General features: G+C 34.9%; 1 protein-coding gene across 1 annotated transcript; it reads right to left on the bottom strand.

Moving 5' to 3' along the window:
• Positions 1 to 916: 916 nt before the first annotated feature.
• LOC125057149 lies at positions 917 to 10,065 on the bottom strand. Its single transcript, XM_047660641.1, has 2 exons — positions 9,790 to 10,065; positions 917 to 3,026 (listed from the first exon to the last, which is right to left on the bottom strand). Exon 2 carries the CDS (start codon positions 2,979 to 2,981, stop codon positions 1,878 to 1,880), a length of 1,104 nt encoding a protein of 367 aa, XP_047516597.1. The 5' UTR covers positions 2,982 to 3,026; positions 9,790 to 10,065; the 3' UTR covers positions 917 to 1,877.
• Positions 10,066 to 16,215: the final 6,150 nt, after the last annotated feature.

Raw genomic sequence — 16,215 nt, 5'->3', positions numbered from 1 at the left:
TGTTAAATGAAATGTAGAAAATTTGAAACTTGTATTACAAGTCCCTATTATAGTAAACTATATAAAATATTCATTATGAAATCTATATTATGAGATCTGTTAGGACTTCCTATATAGCCTGGGGAGACTAAATCTGTAAATTCCTCTGGCTAGTACTTTTAATCTAAAGCATCTTTACAGCTTCTCGTGATTGCTAAATAAATTTTGCAGGAGGAACATTTTCTGTTACATGCATGCTAAAGTTAAAATCCAATATATTATTGACAAATGGGAGTCGGAGTAATAGTTCGTGATTTTCAGTTATAATAACTAATAAGTTCAGTTACATATAATATACATTTTAACACTCAGTCGTCTACTTAATGAAATAGCTAAAATCCAAATGTTTTGCTTTTATAATTAAGTGTGTAACATTTGTCACTCTGTTGTAATTGAACCCAGGAACACCGAGTTAAATTATTAGGTAAGATACGTCCTGGGTATTTGTTTGAAAATGTATAGTGCCCATTATGGTTACGAGTAATAGTGACATTTCAGAGAAGCAGAAGGCAGAAGTGATGATCAGCCTTTGCGTGTATTATAATATCAGGCGTTACTTTTTCAGATGTAATCTAATTTTTCTATCAAAATGCAGTCCTACTTCGTTCACTGCTTCATTGAATATAATATTACCATTTAGGTAATATAAAAATAACAGTAAGTGCATTTCTCTTTAAAATTATAGTGGTATCTCTAATATATATCGAAGAGATTTTAGGGTAATGTTCTCTAAGATTATGTGTAGATGTTTTTTATCTACTTTTACTTTATGTAGGTTAAAGTTGTTATTCAGCATAATAGCAGTATGGGTTATTTATTACTGATATGTGCTTTTGGGTAGAATTATTTTGTCACAAAGGTATTTAAATAAAATGCATTTTTATGTACACAATTTATTGATATCGTATAGTGTTTCTTATACAAAGATAATAAATTGTAAAATCCTCTTTCACGGTCCGAATAAATAAATACTTAAACTCCATTAGTTCTATCACATGCCCTTTGGGCAATTTAGGAGCAACTTATAAATACTCGATACATAGGAGTTAGTCCCCAACCATGGGTTATTTGCACGAAACAACATCGACTTAAAACGAAATACGCCATGCGTTCCATCAATTTTAAACGACATAATACTAGATGCTAACACATGGTAAGGGTGGCCGTTGCTATGAAATCGCATCTTTATAGAAATTTATAAAAATATTACATTTAGTTCAACTATTTTAAAGGTAGGTATGTATTGTCAAAGGCACTGGTATTCTTAATCTGATTATAGATACAATTTTTAATTTGCGATTCCTGACAGCTAGAGGATATTTTTTGGTTTTAACAGGCTTTCCGAATGAGAAGGACTACGTATAAAATTTATAAATAAACTAGATTGGACTTATATTTACTTACATTGACTTAAGTCTACCTTACACGAAACATAGTCTTTAGCTATCGATTTTCACAAATTGAGTCTTCGAAAAGATGAAACATATCTACGTCTTTACCTATATTACACTTACATAGCTCACCACTAAAAATGCATCATTTTAAAATCTATCATGAGTAGTAAAGTTTTATCTTCTCGAAAAGTCTAAACCGAAAATTAGTCTCATATGGAGCTCCACAACGTCACTTAACTATCTCTAACCTAAACATTTAATACGACTACTAGGAAGGATAACAAATAGGCGATGCGACTTGGCCGCGGTCAGCTGCACTATCATACAATATACATCTCTTTACGTGGTAACTTCTTCTACACGGGAGGGGACAGGTTGAGACAGTTTGTACGAATAACACGGAAGGAGCGAGGCGGGCGCGGTCCAGGCGCAAATCGATCTCGCTCAATGTTCCAAAACACGAGTCTTGTTCTGGTGCATCATGTTTTTAAGTGTTGCGACTTCAGTAGCCAGCCGCGCTAGCTCGGCCTTAAGGTGAGCATCTTCTTCCTCTGCTAACCTCTCGTCGCTGACAGGCCGCTGCGGTCTGTATTCGACTCCCAGTGAGATCCCCGAGTCCCTTTCGTCACTGGACCCTTCACCATCCCAAGATGGCGATGAACGTGGTCCTGGCTCTTGCTTGATGTGTTGGAGGGAAAGAAGAGCGCTGGCAACATCTTTGTCACCCAAGTGTGATTTGTGGCGTAATTTTAATGGGAGTCCATTATTTTCGTGGGCGTATTGTTCACCAGTTTCATCTCCGGAACCCGAGAGGGAGGAGAGTTCATAAGGTGAGGGAGCACGGCGAGATCTTGAAAGGTTGAGAACGGAACCTGGTGGTTCGTAGTGGGCTGGGTGAGGGTAATAAGCCTCAGGGGCTGGAAGCCTTTCCTGGTAAGGTTCGGGCGCACGCTGAGGTATCGGAGGTGGCGGCGATGCAGAAGGTATCGGAGGAGGTGGAGGTGGCGCGGCAGGAAATAGAGCGTTGCCTGTTAATTTAGTTCTCTTTGTAACGCACAGTACTTGATCGCATGTCGGTAATGTGGCTAAGACTTGGTCGATGCTGATAAGCGCCTCTCCACAGATTCCATATTTTTCTTTAATTGCATCTAATTGAGCCTTTAACACATGGTTTTCTTTTGAGAGTTCGACGACTCGTTGTTCAAGAACCATGTCATTGAAACGGCGTTTTTCGCGGGAGCGCTTAGCGGCTTCATTGTTACGCCGTCTGCGGTCCCAGTAGCCATCATCTTTCTTGCTGTCAGGGATGAACTCCCTTTGCTTACGCTGTCCGAAGAACTCCTTCCTCTTATTGTAGTCAAATGAGTTGCCGAAATCTTGATGTTCGGCTGAGCCATTGGAAGAAGGAGATTGATCCATAGGGTAGTGTGGTGAGACTGAGAGGCGCGGCCTTTGCGGCGGCGGCACTCTGGAGGGGGTTGGTCCTGGCCCCATGGCAGCACCCCCACCCATCAAATGCTGCTGGCTCAATATAAACTCAGCAACCATATTTTGGCGGACGACGTTGGGTCCGCAGGGATCCTCAATGTGGTTCTGTAACAAAGAAATATTACGTTAAAACTTTGCCATTTCTAATCGGTTACAAAACGTGCTTGCAAAAATTCTGTCGCAAGTTCCCTCGCAACCCGCGCTATACGTGAATCTTTGTGAAATAACATTACAACATTTACATTTTTTTTAACTTTTCATGTTATAACGATCATTAATCAATATTTCCTAACCTCTTGTATTACACGATGCATTTTTAGGTCGCACAGGATACGTTACTAAAGCACTTCCGTTAAGAAAATTGATTAAAATATTCATTCAATGAGTGTTCCAATACTTCGACTTGCGTGAACGAGAACGTGAACAAACGCCATGCCCGTCAACATGTGACTGAAACTAAGATGCTTAGTAATGATTTTTTAAATAATAGGTAAGATTTCGCAATCAACTCACGTTGCTAGTAGCGTGGTTGCTGCAGCATGGTCATCACAATTATTCTCACTAATATGTCGATGACCTTATCGTAACATCCTAAATATCGCTCACTTACGTGATCCTATTTCCTAATCAAAAACGGAATGATTGAGGACAGGAAGCGCCAGCAAAAAATAGTTCGTGTTTATTAAAAGTGTTTAACAATGAAAGATTCATTTGTAAGTGCCTATTGTACTAAAACCATAAAGTAACTTCTTTTTTCCGCGTAGATTAGTGCATAGAAAAAAGAACTAAGTGGTCACGTTACAATACATGCGGACAAATGGATAACAACGTGAGAGTTCTTTCTAAATCTGAAATTATGCTTCTCAAAAACAATTTGCATGTGATTGTAACTATGCCGTGCACGGGAACACGTGCCCGGTACTGATTATACGAGATTATTCAGTTTAAATAAATATGAAATTCGAAAAGGATCATTAGAGGGTCGGTAGAGATTTATAAGATGTTTTCGGACGATCGTTGCATCTCGAATGCTTTATATAACCACTTCCTATTCTGATTGAGTTTTATTTATGTTAATGTACGTGTATGACGTGAGATTGTATTTCACTTGTTTCAATTACACCACCATTAAATATTACCAACCATATTTACCGTTCAAATCATTTTAAACTTAAGAATGCGATCGCCTGTCTTCAAGTGTTTCTCTTGATCAAGGTATACCGTACTTTATCAGCTTTGTGCGCCGAACAAGTTGCAAAGGCGTTGTGTCAGTAGGACGGCCTAGATTCGAACCCGTTACACTAACTGTCCGATTACAAACCGCTCTAATTGCCGTGTCACTGGGCGTTATTGTATTACTTATGCTGGTATCAATTTTCTTATAAGAAATTCTTCATTTATGTAAAGTTATTTAGAAAGTTCTATCATTTTTACTATCGAAGCAAAATTAGTCACGTGAAGGAATAATTTGTGTGCGTCTAATATTTTTAGAGCAACGTACAGTTTGATCTGAAGTTCATAATTCATTTTTCCGTTACTTATACAGTTGAGATGACTTCATGAATTTTTAAATTGACCGTTAGCTATTTGCACGTTTGGTGTTATGAAAATTATTTGCGTCAGACTTATTATACCTGATTTTTATTCCATTTATTTAATCTCAACAAAATTTTCAAAATAAACACGTGCGGACGGACTACGTATTATTAATTCTACAAAAATAACTGTTCTGCCAATAAATCTTTTATATAAAAGCAAATGAATAATTTCTCAATAACGCTAATCAGAACAGGGCCCGTTACTTGATGGTTGAGAGAACGAACAGTTAAAACTCCGGTTAGGAGTTGATAAAGAATATTGATCGAGACTATAGATAAATTAACCAAACGGTTCTTTAAGAATTTCTGGAAATAGTTTGGCTAAATTTTGATTTGCGAAATATTACGACAATTTTGGTTCATACTGCCACGTGCTACTTAAACATTTGTTAAATTTCGAAATACTTTAAAAAATTTCCTAAGAGCTATACGAATAAAGTAACCGTCACATAATAAAATTAGCACATTTGGGTGCTACAAGATACCAATACTGTTAGCCGAATTGACGAACAGTTATCGCTAATCATCTACTTTGAACCGTTACCCAAAAATGGGACCGTACGGTACATTGATGCTTTTTATGCTCATCTGGTGTCTAAAACTCGTAATACTGTTATATACGATTTCGTCACTGCTCAAGGTTGGGTTGGGCAACTGACAGAATGTGGACAAGCTGCTCGATCACGTACGAAACAGTGCGTGTGAGATACAGCCCTAGAGTAGGATTTCAATATTTTGTTGATATCAACAAAAACGAAATACATATATGATAGTACTTTGTTAATAATATAACAATAATTTTTGATTCACGTGCTAATATCATGTTCGTAGTGAATTAATTTAATTGATAAGATTTAGGTAATGATAAAATGGAAATTTTATCTGTTATTGATATTTTAACCTGTTACTTTATGGACAGTTAAATAAAATATTTAAATATTCAATTAACCTCTCCATATGCTGTACGTTAAGAGTTGACAGGGCATTACCCTCCGAGTTTTATAGAGATAACTCAATTATAAATACTTTCTGAAAGTCTTATCGTCAAAATGCTGTGACGTTTTTCTCTTTAGGTTATATGAAAATCTTGGCATATTTGGATCAAAAACACTAATATAGATAACCTTATCGGTGTTTCATAATTCTCATTCAGGTCGTGGCACGATAATAAGACGTATTGGTTTAAGACATTTTTGAAACGAAAATCTTAATTACGCGCGTCCCACTTGCGGTGACAAATATTTATGAAACAGATTCTCATGATATTGCGTCAAGCCAAATACAATTTTGTATTTTTTACATTCAGTGAAGTTTGCAAATTTGATAGCATCTTTAAGAAAATTTAAATTACGTAGACAATATTATTAATTATTATTATGTGTAATCCGTTATAATTGTATAATGATGTCATGTTTAATCGTTATATATAAAACGGTTCTTGATAATTTTTATTGACCTATATTAGATAACCGTATTATTGTTATGATATATAACTTCGTGTGATGTGTCTAAAACAAATATTCCTCATCGTTCCGTTCTAATGCGTTATTCGAAATTTGAATTTTCGGCATCAATATTTTGATTGAGTGGGGGGATACCGCTTATAACTGGCCAGACACCATGTATGAACTCACGGGCGTAATAGTCCTGGCACACACGTGCTTGCGGCAGGCTAGTCACGCGGCACTTGACACGTGCCAATCTTGAACCTCACGTTGGTGCTTGCGTAACACCAACAAGCACGTTTACTCCTCTCCTAACCGTTATATAAACTGCAACGTGATCCAGCGTAAAGCTAATTAATTCCTCAGACGTGTCACGCCCTTGACCGTTGAATCAAATGGCCAACTATTTAATGCGTTGCAAATATATGCTTTTCATAAATAAAAATGCTAGAATTAAACGCGTTGACCTCAAATATAAACAAATTGCGCGCTCTTGACCTTCTATCAAGACTTATAGACAATCGGCCATCTTGGAAAAAGTAGAGAAAGTAGTACAACGGTAACTTTCCACACGCTCGACGACTATTGCGCGGGAAAAGTGGGCCGGTCGCCATCTTTGATTTAACATTTTACTGACATACTGGGTGCTTTATGAGCTAACCTTGTTAGAGATAAATAAGAGCTAACAAATAGTTATGGGTGATAAAAATTATCACTCGTCTGCATTGTTATTGATTACCTTGATATAATTACATTTAACGCTAGAATGTTTGTCTACGCGTAGTATTTACAAGCAATGTAAAAACGATTTTTTATTTCCGAAACTAGAGTAAGTTTTTATAAGTAATAAAATTGATTATTTGATAATGTTTAAAATTCATATTAAATGTGTTTTTATGTAAATTACAACTTTTTTACTGAGAATCCTTTTTCTTACTGTTTCAACTTGAGGTTATTGGCGGAAAGCCACCGTTCCTGGACGAGTGTCAAACATTTTTGTTTTTGATTCGCGTATACTTGACCGATATTCGCATTCTCACCGTACCACCCAATTACACTACGGGTTATTTTGGCCCGGCCTCAGGGTTCCCGATAATGGTTTGGTGTCAAGGTTCCATTTCGTAACACTTCTGGTGATAAACGGCCAACGTAAATTATGTCAAGGCTGTTCCGTTTTTCCGGAGGGATTTCCCTGTCTGATAAAAATTAATCTTTAAATAAATACTCGTTACACCGATGTGAAACAAAGCATCGAGACCTACTTAGCTGGCCTTGCTCTATACAGCTAATTGCTACATTATTAAGAATCACTTAACCCATTTCAGTGTTCTAGTTTCAACTAATTTACGTACGAAATGTCTTGAAATTATCTTACGTAAAGTCTTTGTATGACCGTTTCAAAATTGTACGCTGCTTATTTAAAGCGTAATTTATTAGTCTTTGTTGGTATCGATTGTTTTTGTAACCAGTTTATCGTGACTCATAAGAATCGTCGAATTTTATTATAAATTAGTATCATAAATTTGATAAACGACGCGTCGAGGAAAGTCATTGCTCTCAGTGGCAATCTACAATGATTAATTTAATATATACTGCAGGAAATGCGTACACAACAATTGCTACATTCAGGGTCGAAATACATACTATAAAATATCGACAGTTATAAATAACACTTGTTGATAATTTCTCGAAGAACATTTAGGACCTTTAATTGCAACGTCATTTAATCTACTTAGTGGCAATTGGTTGTATACTCACGTGTAACAGTAAGTAGGTTAGAGTTACGCGAGCAGCGAGATAAAAAAATAGGTCAAGTTATCTTTAGTTGTCCTCGCGCCGATGAAATTATCGGTTGTTATTGCGTATAAAAATTGTTAGCTTACGTAAGAGAAATTTGTGATACCAATAAAGTGCCATATCTATGAACTCAATTCGACGACCTTCCAAACGGCGCAAACAAAGACATTTCGCCGATTCATTTCCTAATCGTGTTGTACAAAGCAATTCTATTTTTAATTATTATTAGGAAGCACGTTGCACGTTGTACGTATGATTTCATCGCATGACTCTGAAGGTACATAGCCAGGGTCGGCTGCCAGGGTTATAGTCCTTACACGATCGTTCACATAATAGGAATTAAAATTCATAACTATGCGAATCATGATGCACGATTAACTAAATGCATGCGGGTATGACCTTAATGCTATACCTTCCGGACGACCTTGCTACGGACTTCCTTTATTACATCATTAAGTATTTAAAACAGTTTTGTACTTTCTTAAAAAATCACGAGTTCAACTTGAAACATTTTTGCGGTTTATATGATTATAGTGAAAGATTCCGAAACTAATATCGTTCCTAAATTGTATAAGCAATTACGACACAGTTGCAAGCGCTATATTAAACTGATATCTTGCAACGGGTTGCGCAACAACGCCCTAGGGACGTTGCGTCATACTATGCCTAAGTATATCTAACTGTATGCTAGAGAACTGACCTTTACGATCGATTCAATGGTCTCGTGTTTGTCAAACGATTGTTTGAATAATCTTTACTGAGAATCGTTGTATTGGAAGAAAAAGATACGTGACCGAGGAGGCATATCTAAAATGAACGGATCATTTTAGTTTGAAATTAGGTGATTTATATGGAACCATAACGTGTGACAGAATTATTACCGAAAATATATACATAATACCTATAAAATTATGTACATTAAATAATGTTTCGGTAACATATCCGCAGGCGAATGCACGGCGGATTGGAACCTTGAACCAGTTGTGTAAGCGTTTACAATGGCTTACGACAGAGCTGCTGTGCCAGGCGCCTCTTACGACATCGAGCTAGACCAACACAATTCATCAATTAACACGACACAATTTGGCCAAATAGTTCATTGAAACTAAAAAATATGCACAAGATTATTATTAAAATAAAAGATTAAAATCAATAAATTCGAAACTCAAAATTCTCGATAGTTCGCTTTATCAAATCGTCTGGCCAAGAATCGCGGTGACATAACAGATGATAAACAAAACTTATCTACAATTGAGGAAAAATATTTATGGTACACGAAAAACAAAGGAAATTGCGTCGATAAAGTTTGCTAATGATATGGTAAAGATTTTAAAGCAGACAATGTAAACAGTGATAAGTACGCAATTGAGGAAGCTATCTCAAAACAAAAAACAAATGAAGGACAGAAGGAAGTTCATATACGCTTATAAAAGATGATTTAAGCGCAATTTTGGCACGATTCTCCGTGGGCATGAGTAAACAAAATTTCGACGCGAGATGTCAATGACACCACGAAAACAATTCTATGGAAACGATGAAACAATTTTCTAACTGACTCACTCATTTGTTAGTCATTGGTTCAATTAAGTTTGAAGACCAGAAATTTTAATCCGTATCCAGTGCAAGTGTTAAATTTGAATTGCGCATTTTAGCGGTAAAACTTTCTTCTCCATTTAAAATTTAATTTGAATTGATTTAAATTTAATTTTTTACCCTGATAACATTTAAAAGTGCGTGAATTTTTTATTAACTAAGTTCGTATATTTTTTTTAATTTGCAAACATATTCATAGACAATTAAAAATTCTTACCAGAAATACTATGTTACAAAAATATTCCCTTGCCTTTTCCCATTAGGGATAAATTAATATCATCATTACAAAAATATATTTTTATTATATTATTAAAAAAAAGAATAAGAATCACATGTTAATTCAAAAATATTAATTTGCTGATTTATTTTTCGGATGTTTTTAAATAAGTTTATGAAGAAAATAAAAATATATGTAAGAAATTAAAATATACTTACAAAAATATTTGCGGTTATTTTGCACTCCTTATCCGGAATTATCCAAATAGAAAGAACAATGTCATAGTTTCACTAGAACAGCAAAACACAGAAACGTCTCGGTAATTGTTTGTAATAAAAATTAATAATGTTAATACACTCCCACTTTTTCACGTCCCAAATGATTTTGTCACTATCACAATGTTATGACGAAAGAATCACTGAATGCGTAGTACTCTAGTCAATTGAACACGACTATCTCCAACGATGTCTAGAGTTCGACTAAATTTTGTAGTGGGGTCGGCCGACTCACGGTCTGCGGCACTCACACTACCGCAGATTGCAAATGTAGTGGTTCTTATGCGCTTGTGTGAGTGTTTGTTGGCGTGTGCGTGATATTTACGTAACGTAGCTCGACTGTGTGTAATCGGTAGTTGGTGCTTGAGTCAATATAGTGTCCGATTTTTTAGCTAATTCGCTATTGAGTCATTTAATTGCGGCGTTTTTGCCTTTGCAAAATCAATTGATATTTTGGAAAGAGCTACGTAATTAATTGTATTACTGTTTTTTCAAGACATTTGATAATTATGGCATTACAAATATATTATCATATTTAATTATAAAGATAAGGTACAAATTTTAATTCACAATGACTAAAATATATCAATAAATAAAAACGATATATTTTTAGGCACTATATTGCAGATTTATAGGCATTACCTATTATTATCTATATATATATGTATTAAGAGGAATTCATTAATAGCATTTTAATTTTATAATAGAGCCTTCAGATTGATATAAATAGTTCCAACGTGATCTATAATTAAGTGTATTTTCTATTATTAGGTTTCAATAGCAGTTATTTCGCAAGCAGAGAGTAATCATGCGGAAATAATGTTTAATAGTTAATATATTTAAGACCTTATTGTAATTATTGACATTGATTAGAAATTGCTAAGGAAAATCTATATAATTGTTCTTTATCGTGTTTTATTAGCAACTAGGGCCTTATCCGACTGATCTCCATAATTTTTGATATTTATTTATCAAAGATATGTTGCTATAGGTATTTCCTACATTTATTGTTGTAGTACAGCCTAATAATAATTCTTTATCGAGTGCCACTAATAATGGCCATTTAAGTAATATTCATGATGTATAATGGTATTATACAGAACTTTACACGGTCTTTAAAAGAAATTAACAAAATATTTTTTTATATACCTACAGTAAAATAGTATTCCATTCACATTATAATAAACATGTGAGGATTTATTATTTTTATTTTTATTAAGTCTACTTGTGTTTCTCCATAATGCGAGACCAAAACGGACTTTTCATTGAATGGCTGTTGTTTAAATAAGACTGGTATTAAATATCTTATTTATATGGAATTTTGAGGCTAGCTTATTTTATAGAGTTCGTAAGTAGCGAGCAGCAGTATTATACAATGACAACGTGATCCACTCGTGTTACAAGTAAACACTATGAATAATCCTAGTTACGCAACAATTTCAACAATTTCCGTGTAGCAGTCGCGCCCTTGACTGCACGTGATCTACGACCGTGACATTCGGTTTTATGGAAATTCGCCTATTTTAATATGCAATTTTACATTTAAAAAAAAATACACAAAGGTTTTCATTTTCCTTTAAATTTACTAATAACCACTAATAAAACCACGTGTTGAAGTTGTTCAATGCATTCAAGTGGAAACAAAAATATTTAGATGATTTTAGCGAACTTCATGTCAATTTCATAGAGATTGCCAGAAATAAAATTATTTTTATAAAAAGGTTTTAGTAGTATATAAAAATCTACGCAAAGACGCGAATATTTAGTATTATATAAGCATGACTCACTCAAGCGATAATATCTCATATCAACGTCAGCGAATTGAATCAAATTAAATAACATCGCAAAACTGGTATATTTTATGACGTAGTAAGAATATTCCATCATTAGTGACGTATGTCCGTTCTTGGCATCGTAGGGATATTTCTAATTGATAAGTAGAAATTGGTATGAAAAAGTTCCCCTTGTAAGGTCCGGTTATTATCAATTCCATAAGTGTCCATTCATACTACGTTCGGACACAATTGTATGGTACAAATGTATTAAAGAAAATCTGTGTAAAAAGGCTTATATAGTCAACGATTATCTAGTTGATAAAAAGGCCTGGGACTAGTGACTAGGGACACGCTACTTTTATTTAATTTGCGATATTTGTTTTAGTCCTCCTTCAAAGGCCGGCAACGCACCCACTAAAAATGGGTGTCTATGGGCTGCGAAGACTGCCCTTTTTGGTCGTCCCGGAAGCTCTTTTGCCCCCCTATTATATTAAAAAAAAAGTGTTGTTAGACATCTACAAAATGATAGTATGATGGTTGGCTATTCTAAAAGCGTACCGAGAGTTTTTTATACGCTGGCTTTTTCTCTCGGCCTACACCCTCTGTCTTCTTTGCCGGTGAGTATGTATGTCTACCGATTCAAATTTAATGAAATAATTAAGTAATTGATTGATTTTTTATACAGATTTTATGTAAAGTAAAATATGTTGTTCGAGCTGGACATATATTCTTTTATGATATTGTTACTACTATACTTCGACAGATTAACAAACTATAAATGCACGGTCGCCGGAGAGGGAAAAATGCATATGGCCGATTTGACTTATTTACTTTCGTTGATAAAAGTTAAAAAGACATTACAATATACAGTCATCACAGGGATTATGAAACGAAATTGTGTCGAAAACATGAGATAAGCATCGCTTATATATAACCAAAACTAATGAAATATGTAATCAAGGTTAATACAATACTAAAATACTCACGTGTTTCGAAACAAAAGCTTCCAAACTACACGTGACACTAATTAATCGTTCTAATTATTATGTAATTTTAATGGGATTACAATTGGTTTTGTCTGTTTCGGTCCTCTAGGGCATGGCATGACATAACAAAGGAATAATCTTTATCGCGTTAACTTCACTCACTTAAATATCACACTAGTATGTGGACACTGAAGTATTTCCGAACCAATTCGACTTAGGGTCCTTCAAGAAAAGAGCGTACCAATTCTTAAAAGGCCGGCAACGCACTCGCGAGCCCTCTGGCATTGAGAGTGTCCATGGGCGGTATCACTTAACATCAGATGCGCCTCCTGCCCGTTTACCCCATAATCTATAAAAAAATCAATTTGCTTATCTATTGGAGCGAATTGTATAAAGTCTGGTTTAAAATAATGTATCTTGTTGGATTCAGTTTCTATGGATTTGAAAAAACGGTTGCAGTCCGTAATAGCAGATAGCACCAACATAGTAATCAATCGAAATACATATTTAGTTCTACATTGCTAGGATATTTCTGTCTTGGGGAATAAATCATCTATTTTTATTAATTATCCTTATTGGAAAAGTGCAATCTAATGCTGTAAACTACGTTGGGGAAAATCCATTAAAATAAATTTCGTTTGGTCAACGGCTCGGAAGACACGTATGAGAAATACTGTTATTTCATTACGTACGTAGGTAATAAATATGTATTATAAAGGTGTTTCTGCGGTTGGTAGCTCAGGTCTGTGTATCGGAGTCAGCAAGGAAACTTCTGGAGCCGACTATCTGTTTCCACAAGTTTCTGTCCAGCGCCTCTCTGACAGAACAGTTTTAGGGACGATCAGTATTTCACTTCAAAAAAAAACAATACTTCAATTGTTTGTTCCATCTGCTCGGTGAACGGCGCGATACGAACTTAACCCTTCCGTTTTACCAACTACGATCCGTTCCTCCAAGTTCTCATCACCTCAATTATAGAGGTACCTCCATAAAAATTTATACATAGTTAGAGAATATGTGGGCCTGGGAATAACAGCTGAGTAAGCTTAGTAACTGTAATAAAACCTTTTTGGAGAAGGTAGCCATATATTCAAAACGACTATTGGGTTGTCTATATTGTCTTTTATCTTTCCTGCAGCATGGACGTAGGACTAGATTAAATATAATTAATTTGACATATGATAAAAGTGGAGTTTGTTTTCCTTAAAGCAAAATCACGCCCATTATGGACAACACATTTGAATGTGGTTTCGATGTTTTTGTTTGAGACCTGATGTGTGTTCATGGCAATGTCCTTGACCGTGAATGGAACTAGTTTTCTTTAGCTTAATTAAAAATGTGCTGATTATTTAGAAGTCGAATACGTTGGTGACTGATACCTTAGCGCAGCGGAACAAATTTAGTCCTGCCCTGCGATTCTGTAACTCACTTCACGAACTCACACAGCGGTTTTCGCATCGGCGGTCGCTCTCAAATCAGTCGTGAAGCAGTCATTTTATGATTTGGCATTCTGAAAAGGTGGGAGCTTGTACTTTATAGTTTATTAGAATGCCAAATCATGCCGAATCGCAGGGCTGGAATGCGTGGCTGTGCCTTCCCAACGCACAGTCTGAAATCCCAAAAACCTGGCCAAAATATGAAGATGTCATTGGAATTCCATGAATTTTGGTAAACTTACGTTTTCGGGGTCGCTGATCACGAATTCAAAATTTGGAAAAACAAAATGGCGAATAAAAAACGGCAAAAAAATTCTTCTAAAACGTGTTTAATTCGGGTGAAAATCTGGACTCGGGGGTTTTCAGGGTTGCTGAAAGTGCACACATCATCGCATAAAAATCAACAATACAGAAATCCTAGGAGCAGTGAGTTCCCTCCGTGAAGCCTGCGTAGTGCCCAACTACTGAGCTTCTGGAAGGAGCTAGGCTGACTTAATAAGCCAGGACTTTATGCACAACGGACCAAATGGGTGGAAACTGAGTCCACACTGCACTACATGTACATAGATACGAAATAATTTTTTTATTAAGTCTTCGCGCTCGAATCCTCATAAGTCATCTGAAGGTATTACCAATAAAACTTCCTACGTTACATAACGATGTGTGTCTGGTAACCTTGCATTGATATTCCATTTTTTGTAACAAAAATATTACGTAACTTCAGACCTACATAATATTTTACATTATTATACAGTAAAAAATATCTTGCGTTGAAATATATTTCTTAAAAATTCTCTTATATAAGCTTCTTGTATGGTAATACATATTACCATACAAGAAGCTTATATACGCGCAAACATTCAGTGAACATGGGAACACTATAAACGAACGATATGATTGTTTTTTTTATATTTTCAGTGGACAAATCTTGGTCATAAAAATACTAATTTGACTAAATGTATATTAAAAGTACTTAATTTATAGAGCTATTATTATGACGCCTACCGACTGATTATTTAAATTTGGAGAATATCTGATTATATTATTTATATATTATTTATATATTTATGTATTTCTTCGGATTTGTTTTGTGCTACAATGTATGCAAGTGATTAAAGCAACGCTTTTCTTGTGTATCATTACTAATAAGATTCTCGTCCAATTGGTAATAATTACCTTAGTAATTTAATATTTAGTAATTTGTCTTTTCCTAATTCATACTAAAATAATATAGATATAACTATACCTTCCTGTAGTAATAGTTCAAGTCTACAACATTTTGTTCCATATGTATTACATAATTTGAATAGATATTTTTGTCATAACACAATGTCTCTGAATATATGAGCAACACGTGTTGATGGAAAACAATGAATTTAAAAACGAAAATTCATGAATAATTGGTAGAACCTGTTGACAAAAATGTTTTAGAATCGCTATATTTCCAACACGTGACTATCGGATAGCACTAGAAAAAACCTAAAGGTTATCTCACGTTACTCCGTTATCTCAGCAGGAAAACATCAGAAGAAAATATTTGTATCACACGTTTTTACTGAAATTCTCCTTTTACTTTTGGAGCTGATCACTAAAACCACATCGTGTAGTTCCAACACGACCTCATCAGAGAGTCGGGTCGTTTTCACATTCTACCAGGATCATAGTGGTATAATCCAATCCTCATGACGTCATCATTGTTAAAACAACATGGGCTCCAGCAGACGGGCGAACCTACTTCTTCTTCTTAGAATATTGCTCATAGATCTTCAAGACTTTTTATAATAAATGAGCTATACACCTTATTCCATTTATAGTTTATTATTAAAATTTAAATGTCAGCTTTTAATCTTAATCTAATGATAATAATATAGATTATATAACAGTTTATATAACAAACGAGTTTGAATACACGTGATCGCTATAAAATATATTAATTTGTGAACGTGCGGGAAATAAGTACGTGAAGGTATTTCTTGGAATTTTATTATTCTTTTTTTAAATTAAGTTTCATTATTTTATCATCAATGTAATTAATTATAAAAACTGCCGAAATGGCCACTTATATAACAAATGAGATTTAAAATTTGATGATTATTTTTTGTGTATGTAACGTCTGTGGAACGGTATAAACGATTGAAGTTTCTCAATATGATTTCGATCAGCTGCGAAATG

Source organism: Pieris napi, chromosome 16, assembly GCF_905475465.1.
Source record: "Pieris napi chromosome 16, ilPieNapi1.2, whole genome shotgun sequence".
Lineage (NCBI taxonomy): Eukaryota > Metazoa > Arthropoda > Insecta > Lepidoptera > Pieridae > Pieris > Pieris napi.
This window is presented reverse-complemented; position numbering and strand designations above follow the sequence as displayed.